This window comes from Rhinolophus sinicus, linkage group LG15, assembly GCF_036562045.2.
Source record: "Rhinolophus sinicus isolate RSC01 linkage group LG15, ASM3656204v1, whole genome shotgun sequence".
NCBI classification, from domain to species: Eukaryota; Metazoa; Chordata; class Mammalia; order Chiroptera; family Rhinolophidae; genus Rhinolophus; species Rhinolophus sinicus.
Genome location: NC_133764.1, coordinates 14,432,920 through 14,456,372, shown reverse-complemented (window position 1 = coordinate 14,456,372; position 23,453 = coordinate 14,432,920). Strand labels below are relative to the sequence as shown.

Here is a 23,453-nt window from a genome sequence, read left to right as displayed (position 1 = left end):
CAACCTCACTTGCTAGCTGCAATCCACCGTGCTAACTGCAATCTGCTCTTGCTAGCTCAGCCACCATCTTCTTGCTAGCCCCCATTTGCTGCTAGTGTAGCCACGGCAGTTATATTAGTGGCCAATGGCTCACTGGTTACAGCTGACGCCCAACTAGTCACAGCTGATGGCTATCTACTACCTGAGCCAGCACCTTTCTATGTGAGGCTGAGAGCCTGGAAACTGCTCTCTGGGACTCTGTCCCCACAAGGACCCTAGAGGAGAAACTGATGTAATTCAAATCAGGTTTGTGGTTTAGTTAATAGTCATGTACCAATATTAACTTCTTAGTTTTGATAATTGTATTATAATAAAGTAAGATGTTAACATCAGGGAAAGCTAGGTGAGCGATACACAGGAAATCTGCATTTGTATCAAAACTTTTAAGTCTAAATTGTTTAAAATAAAAAGTAGAAAAAACCCACTAATTAATGCTGACTACTTAAGTACAAAAGTGGGGGAGGGGGCTTATTGGTCTGTATAACTGAAAAGGGCAAGGATATGTGGGCTGCAGGCATAGCTGGATCCAGACTGCTTAATTCTCAGGAATTGTCTCCATTTCAATTGGTCCTGCTTTTTTTTTTGGTGGAGCTTCATACTCAGGCAGGCCCTGTGGTGGCAAACAGCCTGCCAGACCTCCAGGCTGATATGCTGCCACTTTAGCCACCCAAGAGTTTGTCCTCAATAATCCCGTTTTGTTCCCTGCTAGATCCCTGTCACCTAACTTGGTGTTGACTGAATGGTTCCAGTAAAAGTCTTGAGATCAACTCTCATTGGCTCAGACTGAGTCATGTGCTCAACTACAACCCAATCAGTGTGACCTACCTTACCTGGGTCACGTGTGTGGGGTCAATCCCTTCCCCCCACCACATGGACTGAGATGGGAGGGCAGTTGCTCAAAAGGAAGCCATGGTCCTGTTATCAGAAGGATTTGAGCAAAACTAATATGTCCCCTGCAACCTTAGAATACAGAGCTGCTGCTTTTTCTGCTAGAACCTTCCACAACACAGAACTACACTGAAAATGTACAAGCTTGGGTTCTTGTGGGTGCTAGGTGTGCTGAGCTGTCAAACTGCAGCCCCAGGATAACTGTCATTAGTGGAGGATAAGAATAGGGCTCTTCTCTGAGGTGCTGGGCTTCTTGCAGCTGGATCATATGGGGGTGGGTGTCTGGGAAGGGGACCAGCATGGCCAAAGATGCCAGAATACCAGGATTCTTTCCGGGCCAGGACAATGGGCAACTTCAGGCATGGAGCTCTTCCAGTCTATCCCTCCCAAGCCTAGCCAGGAGCCTCTGAGGTAAGGCCTCATTTTTTCATTTAAATTGGGGTGGCATGGAGAGGACAGGATGAGCCTGAGCATGGGGGACATCTCAGATGAGCACCTTCTGCCTTGTGTGAGGAATACTTACTGAGGGGACTCCCAAGTCTTAGCTCCCAGTCTCACCCAGCCCACTGGCTGACTCCCAAACCACTCTATCTCCCCACATGTCTCCCACACCCTCCGGAACTGCGTTGGGGTGGGGCGGAGTGCCACAGAGAAGAGGTCTGGCTTGTTTTTCAGATATTTTATTAAGAATAAGGCATATGACAGTCACCCCTAACACATAGGGCTCTATTTCTGTGGGTGAGTGACTACACTCTGAAAAGCATTGGATTAAAAAGCACAGCCAACAGAGAATTTGGAGCAGGATGCCTCTGCCCTACCCTGCGTGTCCCCCATTCAAGGCTGGCACCTCAGCGAGCAGGCGCTTACAGATCCTGGCTCTCTGTGCTGAGATGCGGTTCCATACCCTCTAGGCCTCCTTCCTCTCCACAAAGGAGGCCTCCATTCTGCTGCTTGTTTGACGAAGAGCTACCCCATTTCAGCCTTGAACTGGTCCTCCAAACTGCAGGCCACTCTGGGTGGGATATGGAGGGGGTCGGGGTACAGAGCCTCACGCTGTTTTGCCCACTGGTCTCTGGCTGGTTTCCAGATCAGGGAGGTGTCCCCAGCTTCAGCTCTCCTTCCTAGGTCTGTCCACATTTGGGGGGTGGCTGGAGCTCCAACTAGGACCCCTGACTGTCCATGTCACCATGCCCCTCCCCCAATGGGGATCCCTGCAGTAGACAAGAGGGGAGGAGGGGGAGAAACAATCCTTTCCCTTCTGGTCACCTAGGTGTTCCAGGGGCTTGTGGGAGGGTGGGTTCCCCAGGCTAGGAAAGCGGGCAGGGCCTTTCCAGGCCCTGAGGCTGAGTTCTGGGACCCCTGAGGCCAAGCCTAGGCCACTGACTTCAAGTTCCATTCTGCTGCCCTGAGGGTTCTGTTCCAAACTCCAGGGGAGGCAGGTGGAGGGAAGTCTTTAGCCCATTATTTCCAGGTGAGGGGTGGGGAAGGGGAATGTCTGTTAAAATTGGAAGCCTTGCATCTGCCTCTGCCCCTCCCCTCCCTAGCTGGCTGAGTAGGGCGGGGAGGGTTGTCTTATTTCCTTTCCCAGGCACCCCCAACACCGCAGCTGAGAGTCTAGTCAGCCGCCCCAGCACTCAGGACTTTCATCTGGGGTATCTCCAAGCACTCCACACACAATTAAGTGTCATTATCACTGGTTGTTGGAAGCGAGACAGGACTTGAGAGGTGCTGATGGGGGTCACTTGGGGAGAGGCAGGTAGGTCACCTGAGGATCCCTGGGCTTGGGGTATGGTAGGGGTCCCCAATGGACAGCTCGGGTTCAGAAGGAAAAGGGGAAGAGGGCTATTGCTATAGAGCTGGGGGGTAGGCCAGGTGGGCGTAACTATGGCTTTTCGTGGGTGGGTGGGTGGGTGGATAAAGTACTTTGTCATCTCTGTAGAAGAATTGACGTAGCAAAGTCACCCTGTTAACCCCAAAAGTGAGGTTATGGGACATGAGGGTCTGGGTAGACACCTCCAGAAAGTTACCCTTTCCCTCCTTCCCACAGTCCTCTGGGCCCCTTCAAGTGAGTGCAGCCAAGAGAGGAGAGAGGCCTCCTCATACAGACACACTCTGAAAGGGAGGTGACAGAGTGAGGGTACAGTGAGTTACACACACTTGAGGGGAGACAGAGAGCAGAGGCACAACCACAGAGACTAGAAGGAGTGGGGGTTCAGGAGGGGGGCAGGCAGAGCAAGGCCCCTAGGCCACTCCTGTGGCCCAAGTTAGACTGGAGAGCAATGTTTGTGCCAAGGATGCCCACACCGTGACCTCTGCATCCCAGTAGCTGGACACCTAGACCAGGCTGGTTATTGCTCAGTGGTCTCAGCAGTCCCGAGCGCCACAGGCCGGGGAGGGGACTGTGTCAGTGTGGGCTGGGAGTGTGCTATTTCCTGCTCCCTGTCACAGAGTCAAAGAGGGTATGCATGGGGATTTCTCCCCCTCTTCCTCATGGGGGCTGTGATGGGAGAAGGGCTCATCACCCCTAGTCATTGGCTCTGCTCATCTCACGGATCCCTGGGTGACACACAGAAAGCTCAGCCTCAACCAGGGTCAGGATGTGCCAGGATGGGATGTTTGTGAGGTAAAGGCCTCTCCCTGCCCCATGTCCTCCCTCTGCAGCCCCTGGATGACCTCACAGGCACTTAGGACTCAATGAGGGACCAACAGAGGAGGGATGGCATGGGGCAGGGAAGATGGGGGTTCTATGGTTTTGTCCTTCTTTCGAGGCTGGGCTTGGGGTGGGGTGAAGGCAATGAGCTGGATTAGAACTGCCTTTGGTCATGAGAGGGGAGCTGGGGAGAAATGCAGTTAGGAGGTGGGGCATTCCACTTTCCATTTCACCACTCCCCAACCTAAATAGAAGGGCACAGAGCACCCCACCACTGTCAGACCTCTATCAACAACTGCCACTTCCAAGAAACTGGGCCCTTCTTCCAGCCTCTGGGTGCACCCAGCTAATTAGGAAGCTGGGCAAAATTAGCACCAATAAACAGGACTAGGCAACTCCCAGGGCACCTTCAGATTCCCAGCTACCTCCTGAAGGCAGTTTCTGCCCCTCCACCGGCCTGACAGGGCAGCCAACTCACCAGCGTCCCCTCACTTCACCAACACAGCTCCCAGTCTGAATCTCAGTTGGTGTCCTGTGGAGGAACCCAGCAGAAGACAGTTCTAAACCAGGCTCTGCCACCAAACCCATCCTGTAATCCTCTCTAAGGGTCTGTGGGTGCTACCTTCCTTAAGTTCAAACTTCCATCAGGCCACACGTTCCCCACCAGGGTCTCTGGGAGGAGGTGTCTTCTAAAGTGTTCGGTGCTCACCTGTAAGGACCTATCTGCGGGGTAGAGGGAGGAGAAGCGGCTTCCGAGGAAAAGGTCCAGCCTCTAGCCCCTGAACCCGAGCCTCTCCTTGGAGGAAGGCTTGGCGGGAAGAGCAGCCGTGCGGGGCTGGGGGAGGTCGCGGGGTGGGGACAGGTTGGAAGGCCTAGGGGTGCTAAGTGCCACTCTGGCTCCTTTCTGTAGGCCAGCCCAGCCTTCCCCCTCCTGCCAAACGATTGTCAGCTTTCCCGGGGCATGGCGCGACCCCCACCTCCTTCCCTCCCAGTGGCAGGGTGGGAACCAGATAAGGATCAGTACTGCTAGTCCTCTACAAAAAAGGTGCGCTGGCGGAGTCCCGTGGAGGAATGCCTTCGCGGGAGCGGAGAGCTCGAAGCTTCGGAGACGGTGGGAAATACAAAAGGCGGGGCGGTTGGAACGGATGGAGGAGCCGGGGCCACCTCTGCCCGCTCCCTGGGGGAGTGGCCGGCTCCCTCGGCCCCCGGGATCTGCCTGTGTGGCCCGGGCTGCGTCCCTAGGCGGGGGCCGGCCACCCCCACTCTCCACTCCGCCAGCCCCGTGCCTACTCGGGGGCCCCCGGCGCACTGGGCGGGCTGGGTGCAGCCAGTGGGTCAGCTTGGTCCGGGGGCTCCTGGGGAGGCGGCTGGCGGGGGCTGCGGCCGCTGGGCCGCGGGGGCCTCCGGGCGTAGAGGAAGAGCGCGGGGTCGGGCATGGGGTCGGCGTCATCCAGGAGGCCGCCCGCGCGGTCCCAGGAAGCCCAGTCCCGACCCGGGCCCTTGGAGGCGGCCTCCGCGGCGGGCTGGCGGCGGGCCCGTTGAGCGCGCCGGCGGGGCCGGGACTCGGCGGCGACCGCGGCGACGGGGCCTGGGCGTGGTGTCTGCAGTCTCTGGCGCGCGGCATGCAGCTGGCAGGAGAGGTAGGCGGCCGCCTCGGTGTGCTTCTGCAGCTCGGTGCCCAGAACGGTGGCGCGGTGGCTGCGGCGACGCAGCTCCTCCAGGAAGCGGCGCTCCTCAGCGCGCAGGCTGCAGCGCAGCGCGGACACCAGCGCCTCGCGCTGCGCCACCTCCCGCCGCAGCTCCGCATTGGCCGCAGACCGCTCCGCCAGCTGGGACTCCAGCGTGCGGCACTTGCTCTCCAACTCCCGGGACGTCGCCTCTGGAAAAGGGAGATAGAGGTGATAGTCCCCGCCGGGCCGAACCCGCACAGCTCACCCATCTTCATAACAACGGCCTCTGACTCCCCAGCTACACGTCCTGTCCGGCTCTCCCTCCCCACGGCTACGCAAGCAGTATTTTTTCTTCCTCGGGGCCCTTGCGTCCATCCTACCGTCTGCTTGAACTCTCCCCTAATTCTTCAGATTTCAGCTTAAATGCAAAACATTTCCTGACCATTTACTCACCCCATAAATATTTGTTGAGCCCTTACTATATGCACCATGTTAGGCACTGGGGATATGGTGGGTAAGAAAACATTCTCATGAAGTTTCATCAAGCGTTGGGGGAGAGGTACAGGACGGAATCACAAACGAAGGCGAGGTTAGTCATGTGCCAATGCCCTGACTAACATGAGAATGTGACTTAATCATGGAAGTCTCCTCAGCAGAATAGCGACTTGGGCTAGGTAGGATCTGAAGGATGCATGGGAGTTAAGTAGTGGAGAGGGGAGAGAAGGGTGCTTCAGACAGAGGGAACAACTTGTGCAAAAGCCTGTGGCAGGAGAAACATGCAAGAGCAAGGGGCTGAAAGAACTGGGAGTGTGGGCAGAAGAAGTCAGTGTGCCCCAACCTTGTTTCCTTCAGAGACAGAGCATTTATTACATTTCGTAATTTTTTGTTTACTTGTCTATTGTTTGCTTTTGCCCCCTGCATTGGGTTTCAACCCGGGATATACATTGGAACCACCCATAGAACTTTAAAATGTAGTTTCTCGGCCCCTCCCAAAGACCAGTTGAGTCAGCATCTCTGGGATGGACCTGGGAACTGGCACTACTTAAATCTTGCCAGGTGACTCTAATGGACCCCCAGAGTTGAGGACCCCTGCCTCCTGGATCATAAGCTCCATTTCAGCAGGAAAGCATCCCAGGATTGGCACATGTGAGTGAGTATAGGGACACAGGTAGCTGAAAGGTGACAAAAGGTAGGTAAAAGGTGACTGGAATGGAGTCACCAAGTGATTTTCATAGAAAAAGAAAACAAAGAGAGCTCTCAAGCCCACTGAGAGAAGATAAAAACCGGGACACTGGGGCAGTGACTTCAGTCCAGAGAACCCCCAAAACCCTTTTAGAGGAAGGGCAACAGCTGGAGTGAAAGCTACTGTTGTCACAGAACTGTCCTTACTTGGTGTCTGGGATGTGTGCCCCCTTCCTCCCAAGTACCTAGGCACCAAGAGGTAGCCCATGGTTGCCACTTAAAAGAAGTGGGTAGAATTCCTTCAAGTCCATAAGTGTTTAGATTCTTATGCACGAATACTCAAAGCAATTTGTAGGGCTCCTACCCTTTTACCTTAAGCTTCCAGCCTTCCCCATCGCTAACTCACGTCGTGTTGCTCTAGTTGTATAAGCAGCACATCAGTATGGCAGGAGTCCACTCTTAAATCTCTCCTGGCTAAGAAAGACTATTTTTGTGATTCATTTTTAATTAAGCACCAACAGAGTCCCTCTCCACGTCAGGTAATGTGTGGTACACTTCGAGACAATGGGTGCCACCCAGTCCTAGATCTCAGAGATCATACAATCTGGTGACTAAGATCTCAACAATGCAACCCCTTCCATTAAAAAAAAAATAGTTTTAAGTTGTGTTAAAAAAACCCCATAAAATTTACTGTTCTAAACATTTTTAAGTGTATGGTTCAGTTGTGCTAAGTGTACTCACAATGTTGTGCATCAGATCTCTAGAAATTTTTCATCTTGCAAAACTGAAACTCTGTCCCCACTGAACACCATCTCTCCACCCCACCTTGCATTTTATGGCTGAAGTCATAATCTGTAAAAAAGTCTTTTAGTGGAATGGCTACATGGGCAAGAAGTCATGCTTTTGTAAAAATGAAGGATTTGCTAATACGCGTGTGTCTACTTTTTCCTCATCTAGGCTAAAGTTGTTGAAGTCAAGGACCCCATATGCCATTGTGTTGCATCTTGACACTCAGCATCTTGAAGGATATGGACACTGGCCATGGGAATCACTTGTGCAACATGGGAAAGACTGAGGAGGTAGGTTTCAGAGAGGAATGAACTTGGCCAGGTGGACTTCCTGGATGCCATCTCCTTCCTGCTTTCCTTTTCCTACTTTGGCCACAGACATGGATACAGGGCACTATGTATGGTGGTGCAGGTCGTCCACTGCACAAGGTCATCCAGCTTAGTGGGCAAGTGGGGCTGACATCCTGCACTGTGCTCAACAAGCTGAGGAGTGGCTGTCCCCAAGTCTGGATGGAGGACAGAGAAGGCTTGGATCCTACTAAGTGGTGGGGAAAAGGTGAGCCATTGCGCTCCCAGGGCACTTCCCCATCAGTCATCCTTCTCTTACCTTGCTGGTGAGATTGGGCCTCTCTCATCTCCAGGTCATGGGTCAGTTCTGCGGGGAGAGAAAAAAAAGGTAGTCGCGCGCTTGTGTGTGTGTGTGTGTGTGTGTGTGAGAGAGAGAGAGAGAGAGAGAGAGAGAGAGAGAGAGATATCAGGGAATCACAGCTCAGTAAAAATGTCAGTAAAGATCCTTAGAAACCATCCATATTACGCCCCCACATACCTACTGTGTTTTCCTGAAAATAAGACCTAGCTAGACAATAAACTAATGTGTCTTTTGGAGCAAAAATTAATATAAGACCGGGTATTATATTATATTACATTATATTAGACCCAGTCTTATAGGAAAATAAGACCGGATATTATGTTATGTTATACTATATTATACTACATTATATTATATTAAAGACCCAGTCTTATAGTAAAATAAGACAGGGTCTTATATTAATTTTATATTAATTTTAATTTTTATATTAATTTTTGCTCCAAAAGATGCATTAGAGCTGATTGTCCGGCTAGGTCTTATTTTTGGGGAAACAGTTACCTATTTTACTACAGCCCAGTGAGGGAAGAGATGAAGAGAGGTGTCAAGGCATAGCCTGAGTCTGATCTGCCTGATTCTAAGCCCAGGGATCTTTCCAGTGCATGCTCTATGGCCTGGATTTCGGGATTAGTTTAACTCTGGTGGGATTGAGAAGCCTGGCTTGCTTTGGGGGTTGGAGGAGTATTTGCCCCTTCCCAGAGGTGATATATAAATATTTAACATGCCAACCAATTAGAGCCATTTTGGAAGACCCCTCTAGTGTTTAGTTGGTGGATCTGGGAAGCCTGGAGGGTCCTGGGCTGCTTGGATCACTGGAGCAGGACTCAGAGTAGCGGTTATTTACCCAGAGGACACATGCGTTTCGCTGTTTTCACAGCCAGCACTGCTGTGCCAATGTTATTTTTTGAATATCAGCCCTGCCCCTTTCCAAGCCCGGCTTCCATCGTATTCCACCAGACAAGGAAAAGGGCTTCACGGAGCACAGCGCCACCTGGTGATGGAAAGCCTGCATGGTACTTGGCACGGTGTGTGGCTTGGCGCTGAGGGGTGGGGCGGGGCAGCCAAGGAGCCCGCCAAGGGCGCTGGTGTAGGAGCACTTTTTCCCTGAGCAGTAGAGCACCCCAGCCCCCACCTCTCTGCCTGTCTGTCTTCCCAGTCCCCATTACTTACAGCCCAGAACGCCCCACCCTTCAGCCAGCTGAGTTTGATCATTTTTCCAGTCCTACCCACCTTTCCCCAACTCCACCAGGTGTTGGGGAAAGGGGTACCAGGGAGGTGGGGAGTCATAGCTTCCTGTGTGAGGGCACTTATTCAGGAGCACCTGTGTGTACCTGAAAGGGTGCAGTCTAGTGCCCAAAAGGAGGTGTGAACCTGGGGGTGGAGGCAGGTAACATGTCTCTGGGACCAGCACACAGCAGCACCTACAGAGACAGCCTTGTGGACCCTCTGCCTGCCCCTGCTCTCTGCCCTCACCCAGCTCTTCTAGAGACCAGGGGCTCTGGGGAGGCCAGCTATTGCTAGGAGATGGAGAACCGGGGTACCTGGGCCTTTTGCTGTGACTGGAGTTTGAACCTCCTCCCTGAGGACCCTGGGAGGACTGATGCCTCCATCCCCAGGGCTTCCTGGGGCCAACTTGGCCCCTCCTCCAAGGCCCTGCTATGTAGCCCAAGGGACCCTGGACTAGATTCAGGGGCATAGCCCAAGGGAATTTGGCTCTGCCACTAATTCTTTTTGGGCTGGTTTTTCCTCTAACCTTAACCACAGGAGTGGGGGAGGGGAGATAGAATCCCAGCTGGACCCCACTCCCCCATCCCATCAAATCTCTCTGCCCATCTTCTGGTCAGAGTCCTCAAGGTTTAGATGAGCATGCTGTGAGGTCAGACACACTGTGTGATCTTGGGCCAGTGACAGCAGCTCTTTGAGCTGAGCCTCAGTTTTCTCATCTGCAAAACGGAGACAAAAATCACACCTGCCACACAAGGGGCTGTTGCTGGGATTAAATGAGAGAAAATAAACAGAGGGTTCAGCCCAGGGCTGAGTCAGTGCTGAATAATACGTAGGGTCAGTTCTTGTTATCATCTAGCTGCCCCACCACCCACCTGTCAAGCCCTTCGTTCTGAGCTGTCACCCCTTTTTGGCAGGCTCTCCCTGCAGCCCTGTCCCCTTTGCTCCTGCACCAACCCCTCCCCTCTCCCCTCCTCCCCTTCCCAGCCTCTGAGTCCCTCTTGAATTTACTTTTTTTAAAAAAGTCTTCTCTTGTGTTCTGCTCCCTTCTCCTCCTCAATCCCCCACCCCTTAGAGGGAGGGCCTTACTCAGTCATTTCAGGCCCAAGAGTGGCTGCCCCAGGCCAGCCCAGAGTTATTTTTATCTCCTTAATCTATAACCAAGAGGCTGCAGGTCCATACCCATTTGAGAAAGGTGGTGGGGGCCAAGGGCCCTCTGTTCCTGCCTATTACACTTTCTTGGGATCTTGGCCTGTGTCCTGAATGGAAGGACCCAGGTCTTCAGAAACAGGGCAAAGCAAAAAGAAATTACAGGAAGAGCTGTTGGGTCTTAGGGTTCACTCATCTCAACGTTCCTTTAATGCTACTGCAATGAAAAAGTGGCATCAGGCAGGGTGAGTTGGCGTGGGACTGGCCATGGCTGCTGTCCAGGCTTTGGGGGAGATTGCAGGGAGCCTGGCCTTGGAATGTGGCCAGTGCATACGGAGCCAGAGGAAGCTGTGGGGCCGACAGTCAGGACTACTGGTTTCCCATGACAAAGTTAGAAGCCAGGCAGGGTGTTCAAATGCTCTGGGCCTCAGTTTCCCTCTGGGAAATGGGGAGCCTCCCATGCACAGGGAGGGGCTGGAAAAGAGGTAGAAGTCTGAACATTTTGGGGACAGAATGTGCAGAAAGCTGCAGAGGCACGTAAGACTGGGAGCTCTGGGTTCTAATCCTGGCTCTGCCACTAACATTGCCCTCTCTCTCTCTCTCTCTCTGGGCCTCAGTTTACCTGCCTGTACAATGAGGAGGTTGAGCTGTTCCAGCTGAGACATTCTGTGAGTCATTGGCTCTAAAGCCTGCACTTGGAGACTCAGCCTGAGTGAGCACCTAGGCCAGAGGCAGGCCTCTGAGAGGGCCAGGCAGCTGAGGCCTCAAGTCCAAGAGGGAGGTCAGGCCCCGGGTTTAGCTTTGTCCTTGGTGCCTTCCTCTGTCTTGCTCACAAACCCAACTGGTTGCCAAGTACTTTCCTTCCATCTGCCTCCCACTGGTCCTCTCCTTTCTATCCCCCTTCATCTCTCTTCTGGACCATTTCATCAGCTCTGTCACTAGCCTCCCTGCCTCCCTCTCCCACCAATTCATCTTCCATACAACTGCCAGGTTGAGTTTCTTAATGCAGCATTATGTTGCTCAAAACCTTCACTACCCAGGAGGACAGGCCAAATTCTTAGCTGTCCTGATATTTCTCAAGGTCTTCCATGATCTGGCTCCAGCCGTATTTCTCACCCTGCTCCTTTAAGCTCAGCTTTATCCATCAAATAGAAGTTTCCCTAAGCTTTTGGTTTCCTACCTCTGTACTTGGTCATGCTGTTCCTTTCATTTGGAATGTTTTCTCTACCCTCATTCCCATGTAATGTCTCAGTATGTCTAAATCTTACTCAGCCTTCAGAGAGTGAAATGCTTCTCTTCTCTGGGGAACCTGGGATTCCTGGTCTCCTCTCCCATTACCCATGCCTCAAGCTGTACAGGATCCTACCCATGAACTCCCATTGGCCCTATTTATTTTCTATACCTCTTAATATTCCCTGTGCGTGTGTGTCTCCCCAACTAGACCAAGGACTTCTTAGGGCTGGGAGATGCTGGGTGAACATGTGATAGAAAAGGACAGGAAATCCCCAGGAATGGACTCCAGGTTTCCCTCCATTACCGAACCAGAACCCTTTGCCCTGAAACTTGTATCTCATCTCCCCAAGATTCAGTTCCGTCATCCAGAAAAAGGGGTGATGAACACCCACCTGGAAGGATTGTTGTGAGGCTCAGAGAGACTCACGGTGGGCACCCCTTTGGAGACAAATGATTATGATGTTGGCAGTCGCCCCTGCCCGCCCTGCCCCCACCCCCCAGCCATCCTTCCCAGCCTCACCTGAGCAGCGTTTCTGCAGCCTCAGGATTTCCAGGTGCAGGTCTCGCAGCAAGGCCATCTGCTCTTTTTTCAGGAAGCTGATGTGGCGTTGCACACTCTGGATCTGATGCTCCAGGGACATGGTATCCATGGAAACCCAGGCCTGGGCCCCACCTGGGGAGGAGGACAAAGTGAACCCACATCTTCTGGTTCCATCTGCCCTCAGATCCCTCACAGTGTCCTTCAATCTCAGGTCCTGTTGCCACCAGGTAGATGATTCTGCCTTTATGGTCATTTCCCCTGTATTTACTCACCAAAGCTTCACGAACATGTGGGTGGGTTGGCAGGGAAATATAATTATTCCCATTTAACAGATGAAAAACCAGAGGTCCAGAGGGAAATCGCTTCACTCCCTTGCCCCATGGTCTCCTTTACTTCTCAGAGAGGAAAACCAATGGAGCAGCAAAGTCAGTAAAGAGAGACAGAGATGGGTTCTAGTCTGCTTCTTAACCAGCTGTGTGACTTTAGGCAAGCTCTTTCCCTCTCTGGGCTTTTGGTTTTCTCAGGGCTAAACTAAGATTTCTCTCTTAGTTTGGAATAAAAAAAAAACCCTGAGGTCTCTTCCAGCTCTGCCATCCTGTAAGCATCCCAGCTCATGAGCCACCCTCACCTGGCAGGGCAGCAGGGTGGTTCTGAGAACACCCTCTCCCAGTTGAACTCCATTTCTCTGACTTAACCCCAACCCAGAGCTCTGGGCTCCTCTAGGTCAGGGAGGAGGAAGATCTGATGAATGTTTTACTAACACTAACTGTGGGCTGAAGGCAGGTGGTGGAGTTCTTTTTTAAAAGAGGAATGGGAGAGGGTGCTAAGGAGACCCATGCAGGGAATCCATGGGGGAAATGAAACCTAAGACACTGATGGAAGGGGGAGGTTTGCATCCCTGAATCCTAAAGATGTCCTGGCCTTTCAGGGCGCCCTCTTCTGGCCCCTCCCATTTCCCAGTCAGTCTTTCCTGTGGTCATCGGCATCCTGGAAAAGAGAGGCAGAGGGCAAAAACAGGAGGCGGGGGGCAGTGGAGGTCCAGACCTCTGGAACCCAGCACTCAGCTCATACCTTCTCTGCCAGGGACTCCCTAAACTTTTGAAGGAACTGCCTCCACTTGCCCCAGGAATTCCCTGGACAGAGGAGAAGAAGGCCCATGGATAGATGGATGGCTCCATTCAGCAAATGGTCCCCTCCCAATGGGCTTCCATGTAAGTCTCTGCAAATGCAGATTCTCATTTATAGGGTCACCCCAAGCAGGTCTACCTGAGACCCTCACATTCATAGGCTTCTCTTTCTGGACTTCCTTCCCTTGTGTCCCCCCGACACCAGAGTCCAACCAAATAGGTCTTTCATTTCAGCAGAGGGTGGCCTTTTGGCCTGTGGGTATCACTGGCTACATTTACTGACAATCTGCTATGTTTGAGGAACTGTATAGACATTATCTTACTTCTGCCAACCACCCTTCAGTAGGTATGCCACCTCATTTCACAAACAAACAGAGACTCAGAGCTGAAGTGATTTATGCCAGTTCACATGGTCAATAAGTGGTGGCAGACCCAATTGTCCAACCAAATCTTTTGAATCCTAAGAATATTCCACATTTACACTGAGAACAATCCCCAGTTTAAATCATGGGTCTTTCAGTTACCTGCTGTGTGACTTTGGGCAAGACAGTTAACCCCTCTGAACCTTTTTACCCCCTTTCTGTAAAATGAGGCTACTAATACCATGTTTCCCTGAAAATAAGACCAAGTTGGACAATCAGCTCTAATGTGTCTTTTGGAGCAAAAATTAATATAAGACCCGGTATTGTATTATATTATATTATACAAGACCTGGTCTTATAGTAAAATAAGACCGGTCTTATATTAATTTTTGCTCCAAAAGACGCATTATAGCTGATTGTCCGGCTAGGTCTTATTTTGGGGAAACACGGTTCTAACAGTTCTAGGACAGCTGTGAGGATTAAATGAAATTAAAATGGATGGAGCACTTAGCACAGGACCTGGCTGAATCAGTGCTACGTCCCTTCTCTTCTCTGTTCAGTGTGTGAGTGTAGGTTAATCCCTGTCTGGATTTGCTCATTTGTTCGTCATTTATTCATTCAATGATTGACTATCGCCAACTGTTATGCTGGGTATCAGGGTCACTGTGATGAACAAAACAAAATCTTTGCTCTCATGAAGCTCACAGGGCGAAGGGGAGAGAATCAAACAAGTAAATAATGCATCAAACAAACATAATAATACAAAGAAGTGTACAATTACAATGTGATAGGGACCATGAAAGAAACCTACAGGGTAAGGTGAAAGCATATAAAGTGAAACCTATTTGACATTTGGGGTCAGAGAAGGTATCTTTGAGGAAGTGACTTTAGGCAGAGATTTCATGGCAGATAGCATTCTAAGATGGCCCCCAGGATTCTCAGCCTGTGGTAGTCTCACTCTCCTGTTTTATCTCCTTACCTTGGGTGTGGGTGGGACTGTGAATTCTGATGGATTTCACTCCTGTGATTAGGTTAATGCAGAGATGAAGGGATTCTGCAGGTGTAATTGAGGCCTCCAATCAACTGACTTTGAGTTAATCAAAAGGGAGATTGTTCTCAGCAGGCCAGTTCAAAGGGCCCTTACTGAAGGAAGAGATCTGAAGCCTGAGAGAAATTCTGCTGGCCTTGAAGGGGTAAATTGCCATGCTGTGACACAGGCTGTGGGGAAAGCCACAGGCAAGGACCTGAAAGAGGCCTCTAGCAGTTGAAGATGGTCCCTGGCGGGCAGCTAGCAAGACCATAGGAGTTTCAGTCCTACAACCACAAGAAAATAAATTCTGTTAACAACCTAAGAGATCGTGGAAGCATATCTCTCCCTAGTTGAGCCTTTTGTTAGCGATGCAGCTAGTCTTGATTTCAGCCTGTGAGACCCGGAGCAGAGGACTCAGGTAAAAAATGCCAGACTCCCGATCCTTGTAGACTGTGAGAAAATGCTTTTATGTTGTTGTAAGCCACTTAGTTTGTGGCAATTTGTTAGGCAACAGAAAAGTGACACAGACTTGAGGGAGGGGTAGGCGTTAGAAGAGTACTGGGAAGAACATCCCAAATAGCAAACAGCATCTGTGAAGGCCCAGAGTTGGGATAATAATGATAGAATACATTTATTGAGTACCTACTATGTGCCAAGCCCTGTACTAAGTGCTTCACATGGTCTTTTTGAGAAACAGAGACATTACCAACTGCTGGTGACGGCTGGTGTGTAAGGTACTAGGGGAGGCTCGCAGGACGTGAGGTTAGCAAGGGAAGGCTCACACAGGGTCTTGTAAACTATATTAAGAATTTTGGATTCATATCAAGTGAATTGATAAGTTATTAAAGGATTTCAGGCAGGGAGGGACATAATATGATTTGAATTTTAAAAAGATCACCCCGGTTGCTGTGGGGAGGGCAGATTAGAGGGGGCAAAGTGGATACGGGGAGGTCAGCTGGGAGAATGTAGCCATTGTCAAGGTGAGAGATGATGGAGGCCTGGACCAGATGATGGAGGTAAAGATAGAAAGAAGTTCCAGGTATATTTTGGGGGTAGAATTGGCAGGATGTGGGATGGATTGGATGGGTCATGATGATGGGCAGGGGAATGTCCAAGATGTTTGCCAGTTTTCCGGCCTGGGCACCTCAAGTATGAAGGCACATTTGCTGGATTTCCCCCTCACATTCTCATCTTTCTCATTAGACCACTTTCACGCTGGACCCCTTCTCTATCTAATCACTCCTAAGGTGATTTCGTCCAATCCTACAGCTGTAAATTCTGTTTATATGCTGACCCCTAAACTAACTCCCCGGAACACTAGACTGACTACCTAATACATTCATTTGGATGTATAATAGGTCCCTCAGACTTACAAGTCCCAGTACCAAACCCTTGTGGTTGTTCCTACAAACCTGCTCTTGCCTACTGTCTGCCATCTTGAAAAACAGCGCTGCCATTTGCCTCTTCACCCAGTTGCTCAGGCCAAATGATTAGGAGTCATCTTTGATTCCTTTCTTTCTTTGTATTCCACAGCCAATCTATCTGCAAATTCTGTTGGCTCTACCCTCAGAAAAAATCCTGAGTCCAATCGGTTCTCACTACCTCCATTGCCGTCTCCCTAGCCCAGCTGCCAAGCCTCTCGTATACCCCTGCAGTGGCCTCCTAACTGGCTTCTCGCTTCTATGCTTGCCTTTGTTTTCCACACAGCAGCGACAGTTCCTTTAGCAAATCTGCTCATGTCACCCCATCCTTCACTCACAACTCTCCAGTGGCTTCCCATCAGGCTTAAAACCAAATCCAAAGTTCTTACCAGAGTCTACCTAATTGCTCCAGGCTCTGTTTGCCCTCATCTCCTACTATTCTCTCATTGCTGGCTCCATCTTAGCCACGCTTGCCTCCTTGCTGTTTTCTGAATATGCCAAGCTCACCCCTGCCTCAGGGACTTTGTATGTGCTGTCCTCTCTGCCAGGAATGCCTCTCACCAAGATACCCTCATGGCCAATTCCCTCCCTCCATCCAGGACTCTGTTCAAATGTCATCTACTCAGAGCCCTTCTCTGATTATCTGATTTAAAATAGAGCCCTCTGTCACTCTCCACACCCTTAATCCGCATTGTTTTTCTCCCATGAGCTCATCACCACATGCATATAGTGCATTTTTGTTTATTGTCTGTTTCTCCTGCCAGATTGTTAGCAATACAAGATGGACTGTTTTGTTTCCTCCTGTTCCCTAGCACCTAGCACAGTATCTGGCAAACAGGAGATACCCAGTAAATATCGGTGGAATATATGAGTCAGAGAATTTGCAGAGCCAGGGTGAATTGATGTGAAGGAGCCGATTTGCAGAGAAGGTAAGCTCCAGCCTGAGACATGTTAGATTTGACGTGCTCAAGAGACTCAGACAAGGAGAAATAGGTGCCAAACGGGCAGTGCGATATCCTGGGGCATTACTTGGGAGGAACAGGTGAGCTGTGTCACTGCTATTGAAAAATCTATGTTGAGATGTGTGTGCATGTGTGTGTGTGTACAGGTCCCTGTGCCTGTTCCATGCCTCAAGGAGTGCACGATTGTGTGCATGCCTGAATGTGTGGGCTCTTGCTTTTCTGGAATCTGTATGTGTGCTGTGCATGTAACTGGAAGATGAAGGTGTGTGGGCCTGTGCTTATGAGGAAGAAAGAAAATGTCTATTCCCAGCTGCTGAAGTGCAAATGTTTCAGGAGAGTCAAAGCCTTTTCCACACAGCCCTGGAGACTGGACCCTGGCCACAGTGACACGATGAGTCAACCAGCTGTTTCCGTGCCTTTGCAGAAGGACTTGAGTATTTGCTTCCAACTAGGCAGGCTGCTCTTCTCAGGGCAGAAATTTGGGTCACAAATGATCTTGGCAAATATTCTTTCTTAGACGTTATTGTTTAGTTTGTTTGGGGAACGGCGGGAGATGGAGTGGGGAAAGGGGAACCGGGGACGACAGATCTCTGTGTGGCTGGGGAGTCACGTGTACTTTGGAAGGCCCATCCCAGGGAAAAGGTCAGGTTTTAACAGAGAAATGCAGCCCCGGAACCTCCTGGCTTCAGAACCTCGTGCCTGAGGAGGGTCCAGGCCAGTGCAGCAGCTGAAGGGTGAGAACCATCAGCTCTATCGTCTCCCCACACCCAGTCTGAGATGCCCAACCTCACAGGTTAAAGTCAGAAGCGTCTGTCCACTCTCCTAACTACCTCAGGAACTGCGTTGTCTCTGCTGTCCCTGTCCTTCTTTTTATTTTCCTGCTCGATGGCAAAAGTTCATTTTTAAAAATTAAATAAAAACGGCCCGTAACACAGAGTTAATTATAGAGTTAATTCCAAGTCCTTTGGACATGCTTCTGATCTGTCTGAAAGTTACAAATATTTTTCCCCTTTGGGAAGTTGGTAGGAGGCGCCTTCTGTGCTCAGTTCCCCAATTGCAGACAAAGCGTCAGGCGCAGGAACCCTCTGACCCTGGCACAATTCTGACTCTCTAAGGCCTGAGCTCCTGGTCCCTGAAAACAACTTCACCTCCTGCTTGTCTCTTTGGAGCTTCTGGGTACCCACTTTCCTTCCCAGCTATCTGCCTACAACTGACTTGGCAAGTAGGAAATTGTGGTTCTCTCCCCTCTCCAGTTCTTACAGTTCTTTGGATTGGAAGAACCACAGAAAGGACAGAATCATAGCGCTCAAAGCTCTAAAGAGTCTTCAGAATCATCTCAATCGGTGATTTTCAAATTTGCTCCATGGAGCCCCCGAGGTCTGCAGAGGGGTCTCAGATGATGCCCAAAGGGGCTGGGTGCAAGGGGCAGGACTTGAGGCTTTGCTGTTTTTACTCCTCTTTTTTATGGGCTTGTGTGCACAAATTCATTGGAGAAAAGGCTCCTGCTAACCAAAAGTTTGAAAACCACTTTTCTAATACAATCTCTCCTTGGGTGACCAACCACTCCCCCTCCCTTAGTCTGTTCAATGTCCCCTATCCCCTGCTGACCCCCATCTCTCCCTCAGGCACACGCAGTGGCTGGGAGAGGAACTAGAACTGAAGACTCTTGCTTTCTGCTTGCATGGAGTTTGCATTATCTGCCACCTCTCACCCTTGACTGCTTCTCTTGTCCCAGTTTCTATTTCATTCTTAGTATGTCTTTTCTCTTTGGGACTGAAAATATTTATCGAGTCAACAAATATCCTTGTGCTGTTCTGAACACTCAATAACCACATTTTGTTAAAATTCTTTAAGTATGCCTTCTTGTTTCAAGGAGAATGTTAAAATTATTTGCATCATTCTAATTGCCAAGGCAGGCATATTAGGTAGGACAGTCGTGCTAATAAATGAGCAAGTAAATGAATTAAAATGTTTTTTATTTTTATTTGTTGTTATTCCTTTTAACTACCTGACTCTGAGACCTGTAGTAAGAGAGAGAGTAGGAACTCAAGACGTCTTTCTCTGATCTGGATGCACGAGTAATAATACATAATAATTATTATTGTACAGGTAATAATACTTATAATAATAATAACTACAACAAATAGCTGGCACTGTTCTTAGCATTTTACATGTGTTAATTCATTTATCTTCACAATAATCCTACGTCGAAGGTTCTGTTAGTACACATATCCACTCCACAGATGAGAAAACAGGCTCGGAGGGGTTAAGCAGTCTGCCCAATACACACAACCCACAGCGCCTGGCAAATAGGAGCACTCCACTGGGTGCTCCCCTGGCATTTAAGGCTCTTCACCATCTAAAAGCAGTCTGATCTCTTCCTCTTTTGGATTCTACCTCTTGCTGTTCTCACAACAAACTCTCCTCGTACCTGTGAACATCCCTCACTTACTATTCCCCCCCCCCCATCTCTGCCTCCTTAAGCCTTGAAGGACGCTCCCCTGCTCAAATGCTGCCTTTTCCAGGAAGCCTTCCCTCACCCCCATGGAGCTGGACTGGCTCTCTCCTGCCACCGTGTTCCCCAGGCATTCTACCATGTATCGTGTGTGTGTGTGTGTGTGTGTGTGTGTGTGTGTGTCTTCTGCTCTAAGCCATAAGCTTCCTGAGGGCAGGTTTTTGTCTTCAGGAATCCCTTGCATGGAACAGGAGCACAAGGAATATTGGTGAAACAGGGAGAATGAATTGAATGTTACTGGCAATCACCAGGGCAACTAAGAACATGTATTAAAAAATAATCACTTCCCCCACCCCCAGGTCCTTGGCTCTCCTGGGGGACTTGAGTTGGGAACAAGAAGTCAGCCCTTGACAAATGTCTGAGACTCTCTGTAAGGGGGGGCACTTGGCTACTGGTGGAGCCACATTCTCTAGGGGTCTTGTGTTCCTGTCCACTCCAGGCCCTTCCTCCTCCAGTACCCCTAGGCTATGGCTCCCCCACTCCACTGAAAATCCCACGACCCCAACATCAGCAAAGCTGAGGATTCAGGCACACAGGAGAGGGGTATATGGGAAAACTGGAGCCCCCACCCCCTTCAGTCTTGATGTTCTGCCCTGATTACTCCTGGAACATGACTCCCAGAGAAGGTGGAGGGATATGAGACTAAGGCGGAGGGGGAAGAGCGGCTCCAGGCAGGACAGAAAACGGTAGGCAGAAAGAAAGATGTGTGCGACAGGAGGTGGCGGTGGCTTAACCTCGGCTGCTCTGGACTCTCCGCCAGGGCCAGAAAGGGCCCGAGTCTGCACGGTGGAGCACAACTTCTGCCAGCAGCCCGTGGGTCCTGTCTGCCTGGCGCGCTGCGGTGCCCAGCCCCGCACCAGCCCTCCCAGGGGAGCTGGAGCTCGGGCCGTGCTGCTCCCCACCCGGGGTCACCCCGGCGCCCACCCCTCAAGCCCACCAGCTTCCTCACCTTGGGGACCTGAGGGAGCTACAGGCCAGAGGAGCCCTGGGTCCGGGCCGGGCTGGGTGGGGGAGGCGCTCTTCTTCCCCGCGCTAGCTGCGCTCGGGGTTCCGCAGCGCCCGCTCCGGCTGTGGCGCCATCAGCTGCTGCGAGGCTGCGGGGCGGCAGGGCCCGTGCTCTGGGGGGCTCCAAGGCGCTGAGGGGGCGTCCGGGGAGGCCTCCGGGCGTAAACACCCAGCAACGTGACCGGAACTGGCGAACGAGCCGTAGGGGGGAGCTGGGGGGGGGGCGGGAGCGATAAGGGGGGAGGAGGAGGGACCTGGGACTGGCAGGGAGGGGCAGTGGGCGGGGCGGGGGGGAAGGGAGGCTGGCGGCTCCGCGGTCTGGGGAGGGGGAAACCCCGGGAGCCCCAGGAGCCGGGCCTAAGGACCCCAGCGGGCCACCGAATTCGTGGAGCTGGCTTTGGCTGGGAGCTAGAAGGGAAATGCCGGGAACCCGCCGGCCACTTGGCGAACAAGGGTGAGGCGGGCGGATCAGCACCGCGGACAGCGCCCAGGCCGCCAGGTCCCGATCCGCTCCGCCCCTCCGCCCACCCCTTGGCACAGTGCCCCCACTGGCCCAGGGAAGAGTTGGGTGAGGGGCGAGCTGGCCAGGGGTCAGATAATGTACCCGGTGCCTAGTTGGCAGCAAAACTGCCCCAGACCTTCCACTAGCTGTATGACCTTGGGTGAATCACATCACCTCTCTGGGCCTCAGTTGATAAGACATCCTCTTTCCCTTTACATGAAGGTCCCAAGAGCCAAGAGTAGATACTTTAAAAACTCTAAAGTCTAGAATATTGCTGTCGATCCACTTTCACTGCACACGGAAGGCTTCTGAAGTTGGGCTGCTTGGCTTCTAATTCTGGCTCTACCAATACCTTCCTCTTCCCTGGACCTCAGTCTTCTCATCTGTAAAGTGGGATACTGATGGTCTATGCAGCACCTAAGAGCTTTGGGTTGTTGTGAGGAATAAATGAATTTGAATGTGTAAAGGGCTTAAAACAGTGCTGAGTGTTCATTAGGCATTTGTGCTCATGATGGCAAGGGACCAGATGACATTGTGTGAGTGGCTGGTGGCTCAGAGCTCTCTCTGGGTAAGTCATTTCCACCCTTGCCTTCAGGGACCTAAGGAAGGAGCTGAGAGGATTCAGACTAAAGGGCTTGTCTGGCTTTTCACAGCCAAACAGTCCCTGCCCTGACCTCCTGGGCCAAATATCCAGAGAAGTCCTCTTCCTTGTCTTCCCAGCTGGGAGACCCTGGCACGAGGGCCTGGGGGGGGAGGTGTCTCAGCAACTCAGTGGTCTCAAGGGCTGTCTGCTTTTTCTCTATGGATCCCTTTTCTCCCTGTCCTCCCTAGTCAACTTTTAAGTGTTAAATGGGCTTGGGTGTCAATGGATAGAAGCTTTAGCTGCTCCTGGAAGATTCTAAGCCTCAAAAAGCTGAAGAAATGACTCTTAGTCATTTCTGCTTGACAGGCAGTAGGGTTTGTATTTTGTTCGAAGGCGTCTCAAATCCCACTTTGTAGGAACTCCAGCTTCTCGCTGTGCTTTCTGTGGTCCCTCTTCACTCTGTCTGCCCTGAGTCAAAGTCAACTAAAGTGTACAAAGAGTACACATCTCACCTCAGAGATAACCATTATTTTGAGCTGAGCACTTTACCCATGTAATCTCATTGAAACTTCAGAGTTGGAAAGTCAACGCCACCCAGCTGATAAGCAGCAGAGCCAGGATTCAGGCTCCAGCCCAGTCAAGGCTGGAAGTGAGGTTTGTCACGCCTCTCAGCAAGGACATGAATCCAGCTGTGGCAGAAGGCACCCACACTGGTCATGAGCTTTAGGCGAAGTTAAGTGCCTTGAATGCTAGCTAGGAGAATGAGGTCTGGGTGGCAGAGAAGGCCTAGAAGGTCCCTTCATCTCCTCATGACAGCTTGTAATACTGCCTTTCTGAGTTCTGTTTGGGTAACAACTCTGCATGAGTCAGTGTCCTGGCAGGGAGCAGACAGGACATTTAAAATGGATCATTTGAAAAGAGTTAAGGGACTATTTACAAAGCAGCTGACAGAGTTTAAGGACAGGGATAGGCAGAGCTATTAGCATCCCTAGGCCTAGAGGGACAAGAGAAGAAGGCCGTTATGGGAACTCAGAAAGGATGGATTTGTGGAGAAGGCTGTGATTTTCCTTAAGGGGAAGTAACTGACCCTCACTGAACTGTCAGGGAAGGAACTGAGTAATAAATAAGCCAACCTTCCTCTCTTCCTGCCTCCCAACCCCTGCTAGTGCTTCCTTCAGTCAATCTTAATCAGAGGCCAGAAGTTAAGGGAGTCCATTAACATTGTTTGTACAGATTGACTTCCCAGGGCACAGGCAGAGTAGACAAAGGTGAAGAAAGATTCTGGAGGACCAAGATATCTGGCACAGTCTTCCTTGCCGGCTTGGGCTGAGTTTGCTGTTCTCTTCCGGACTGCTGCCCACTGAGGGCTCCAGCATCGGTGAGCACCAAGACCCCTTTATGCAACAAAGAGGCAGGTGTCAGTATTACAGGGGTAGCCTCTAATCGTCAAAGACGCTGGCTATATTGTCCTGGCCTCAGTTCAGCTGGGCCCTCAAAAGACCACCCAATCTGGGTTCCTTGGATTCTGAGGCTAGAGAGATGGTGTGTTGGGAGCTCTGACATGGTAGAGTCAACCAGAGGTTACTGTGGATACGTTTCTTAGCTAGCTCACCTTCTAATGAAAGATCAAACTGGGGCAGGGCTGTACTCTCTTTAGTGGTGAGATGCCTGATTTGGACAAAATAGTCCCTAAAATCTCAGCTCTGACTTTCAGAGTCTCTAGCAATACATTGATCATTCCTAAACTACTAGCATGGCAAGAGGAATGATGTGTGTGTGTGTGTGTGTGTGTGTGTGTGTGTGTGTGTGTACATATTGGGCTACAGTTTCGCCTCAGACACATCCTCTCTGCCTTAACCATGCCCACATCCTCCTCCATCTAGGGCAGAGAGCTCAGTAGCTCATCTCCCAGGTGTCATTGGAGGGATCCTGAGAG

The 23,453-nt window shown here is 51.0% G+C and overlaps 1 protein-coding gene and 1 long non-coding RNA gene across 5 annotated transcripts; one reads left to right on the top strand and one right to left on the bottom strand.

Annotated features, from left to right (window-relative positions):
- Positions 1 to 1,591: 1,591 nt before the first annotated feature.
- Positions 1,592 to 20,662, bottom strand: CCDC92B (coiled-coil domain containing 92B). Of its 4 annotated transcripts, XR_012492240.1 has the most exons (6): positions 20,377 to 20,659; positions 11,990 to 12,142; positions 7,825 to 7,872; positions 4,200 to 5,456; positions 4,056 to 4,109; positions 1,592 to 2,138 (listed from the first exon to the last, which is right to left on the bottom strand). XR_012492240.1 is itself a non-coding variant. In XM_019755456.2 (4 exons), exons 2-4 carry the CDS (start codon positions 12,117 to 12,119, stop codon positions 4,864 to 4,866), a joined length of 771 nt encoding a protein of 256 aa, XP_019611015.2. In that variant the 5' UTR covers positions 12,120 to 12,142; positions 20,377 to 20,662; the 3' UTR covers positions 1,592 to 4,863. The 4 variants fall into 4 exon arrangements, 1 of the variants encoding a protein (XP_019611015.2); XR_012492238.1 differs by having other exon boundaries at positions 4,056 to 5,456; XR_012492239.1 differs by having other exon boundaries at positions 1,592 to 4,109.
- Positions 12,076 to 23,313, top strand: LOC141568920 (uncharacterized). Its single transcript, XR_012492241.1, has 3 exons — positions 12,076 to 12,237; positions 13,094 to 13,221; positions 22,751 to 23,313. It is a non-coding gene; the product is annotated as an uncharacterized LOC141568920 (long non-coding RNA).
- The last annotated feature ends 140 nt before the right edge of the window (positions 23,314 to 23,453 follow it).

Bases quoted from the DNA above. Each gene is read 5' to 3' on its own strand.
- CCDC92B (XM_019755456.2), bottom strand. From the start codon at position 12,119: ATGGATACCATGTCCCTGGAGCATCAGATCCAGAGTGTGCAACGCCAC. The intron at 7,873-11,989 runs GTGAGGCTGGGA...CTCTCCCCGCAG, and splicing joins GCTGCAGAAACGCTGCTCAG to AACTGACCCATGACCTGGAG. The intron at 5,457-7,824 runs GTAAGAGAAGGA...TCCCTTTTCCAG, and splicing joins GGCCCAATCTCACCAGCAAG to AGGCGACGTCCCGGGAGTTG.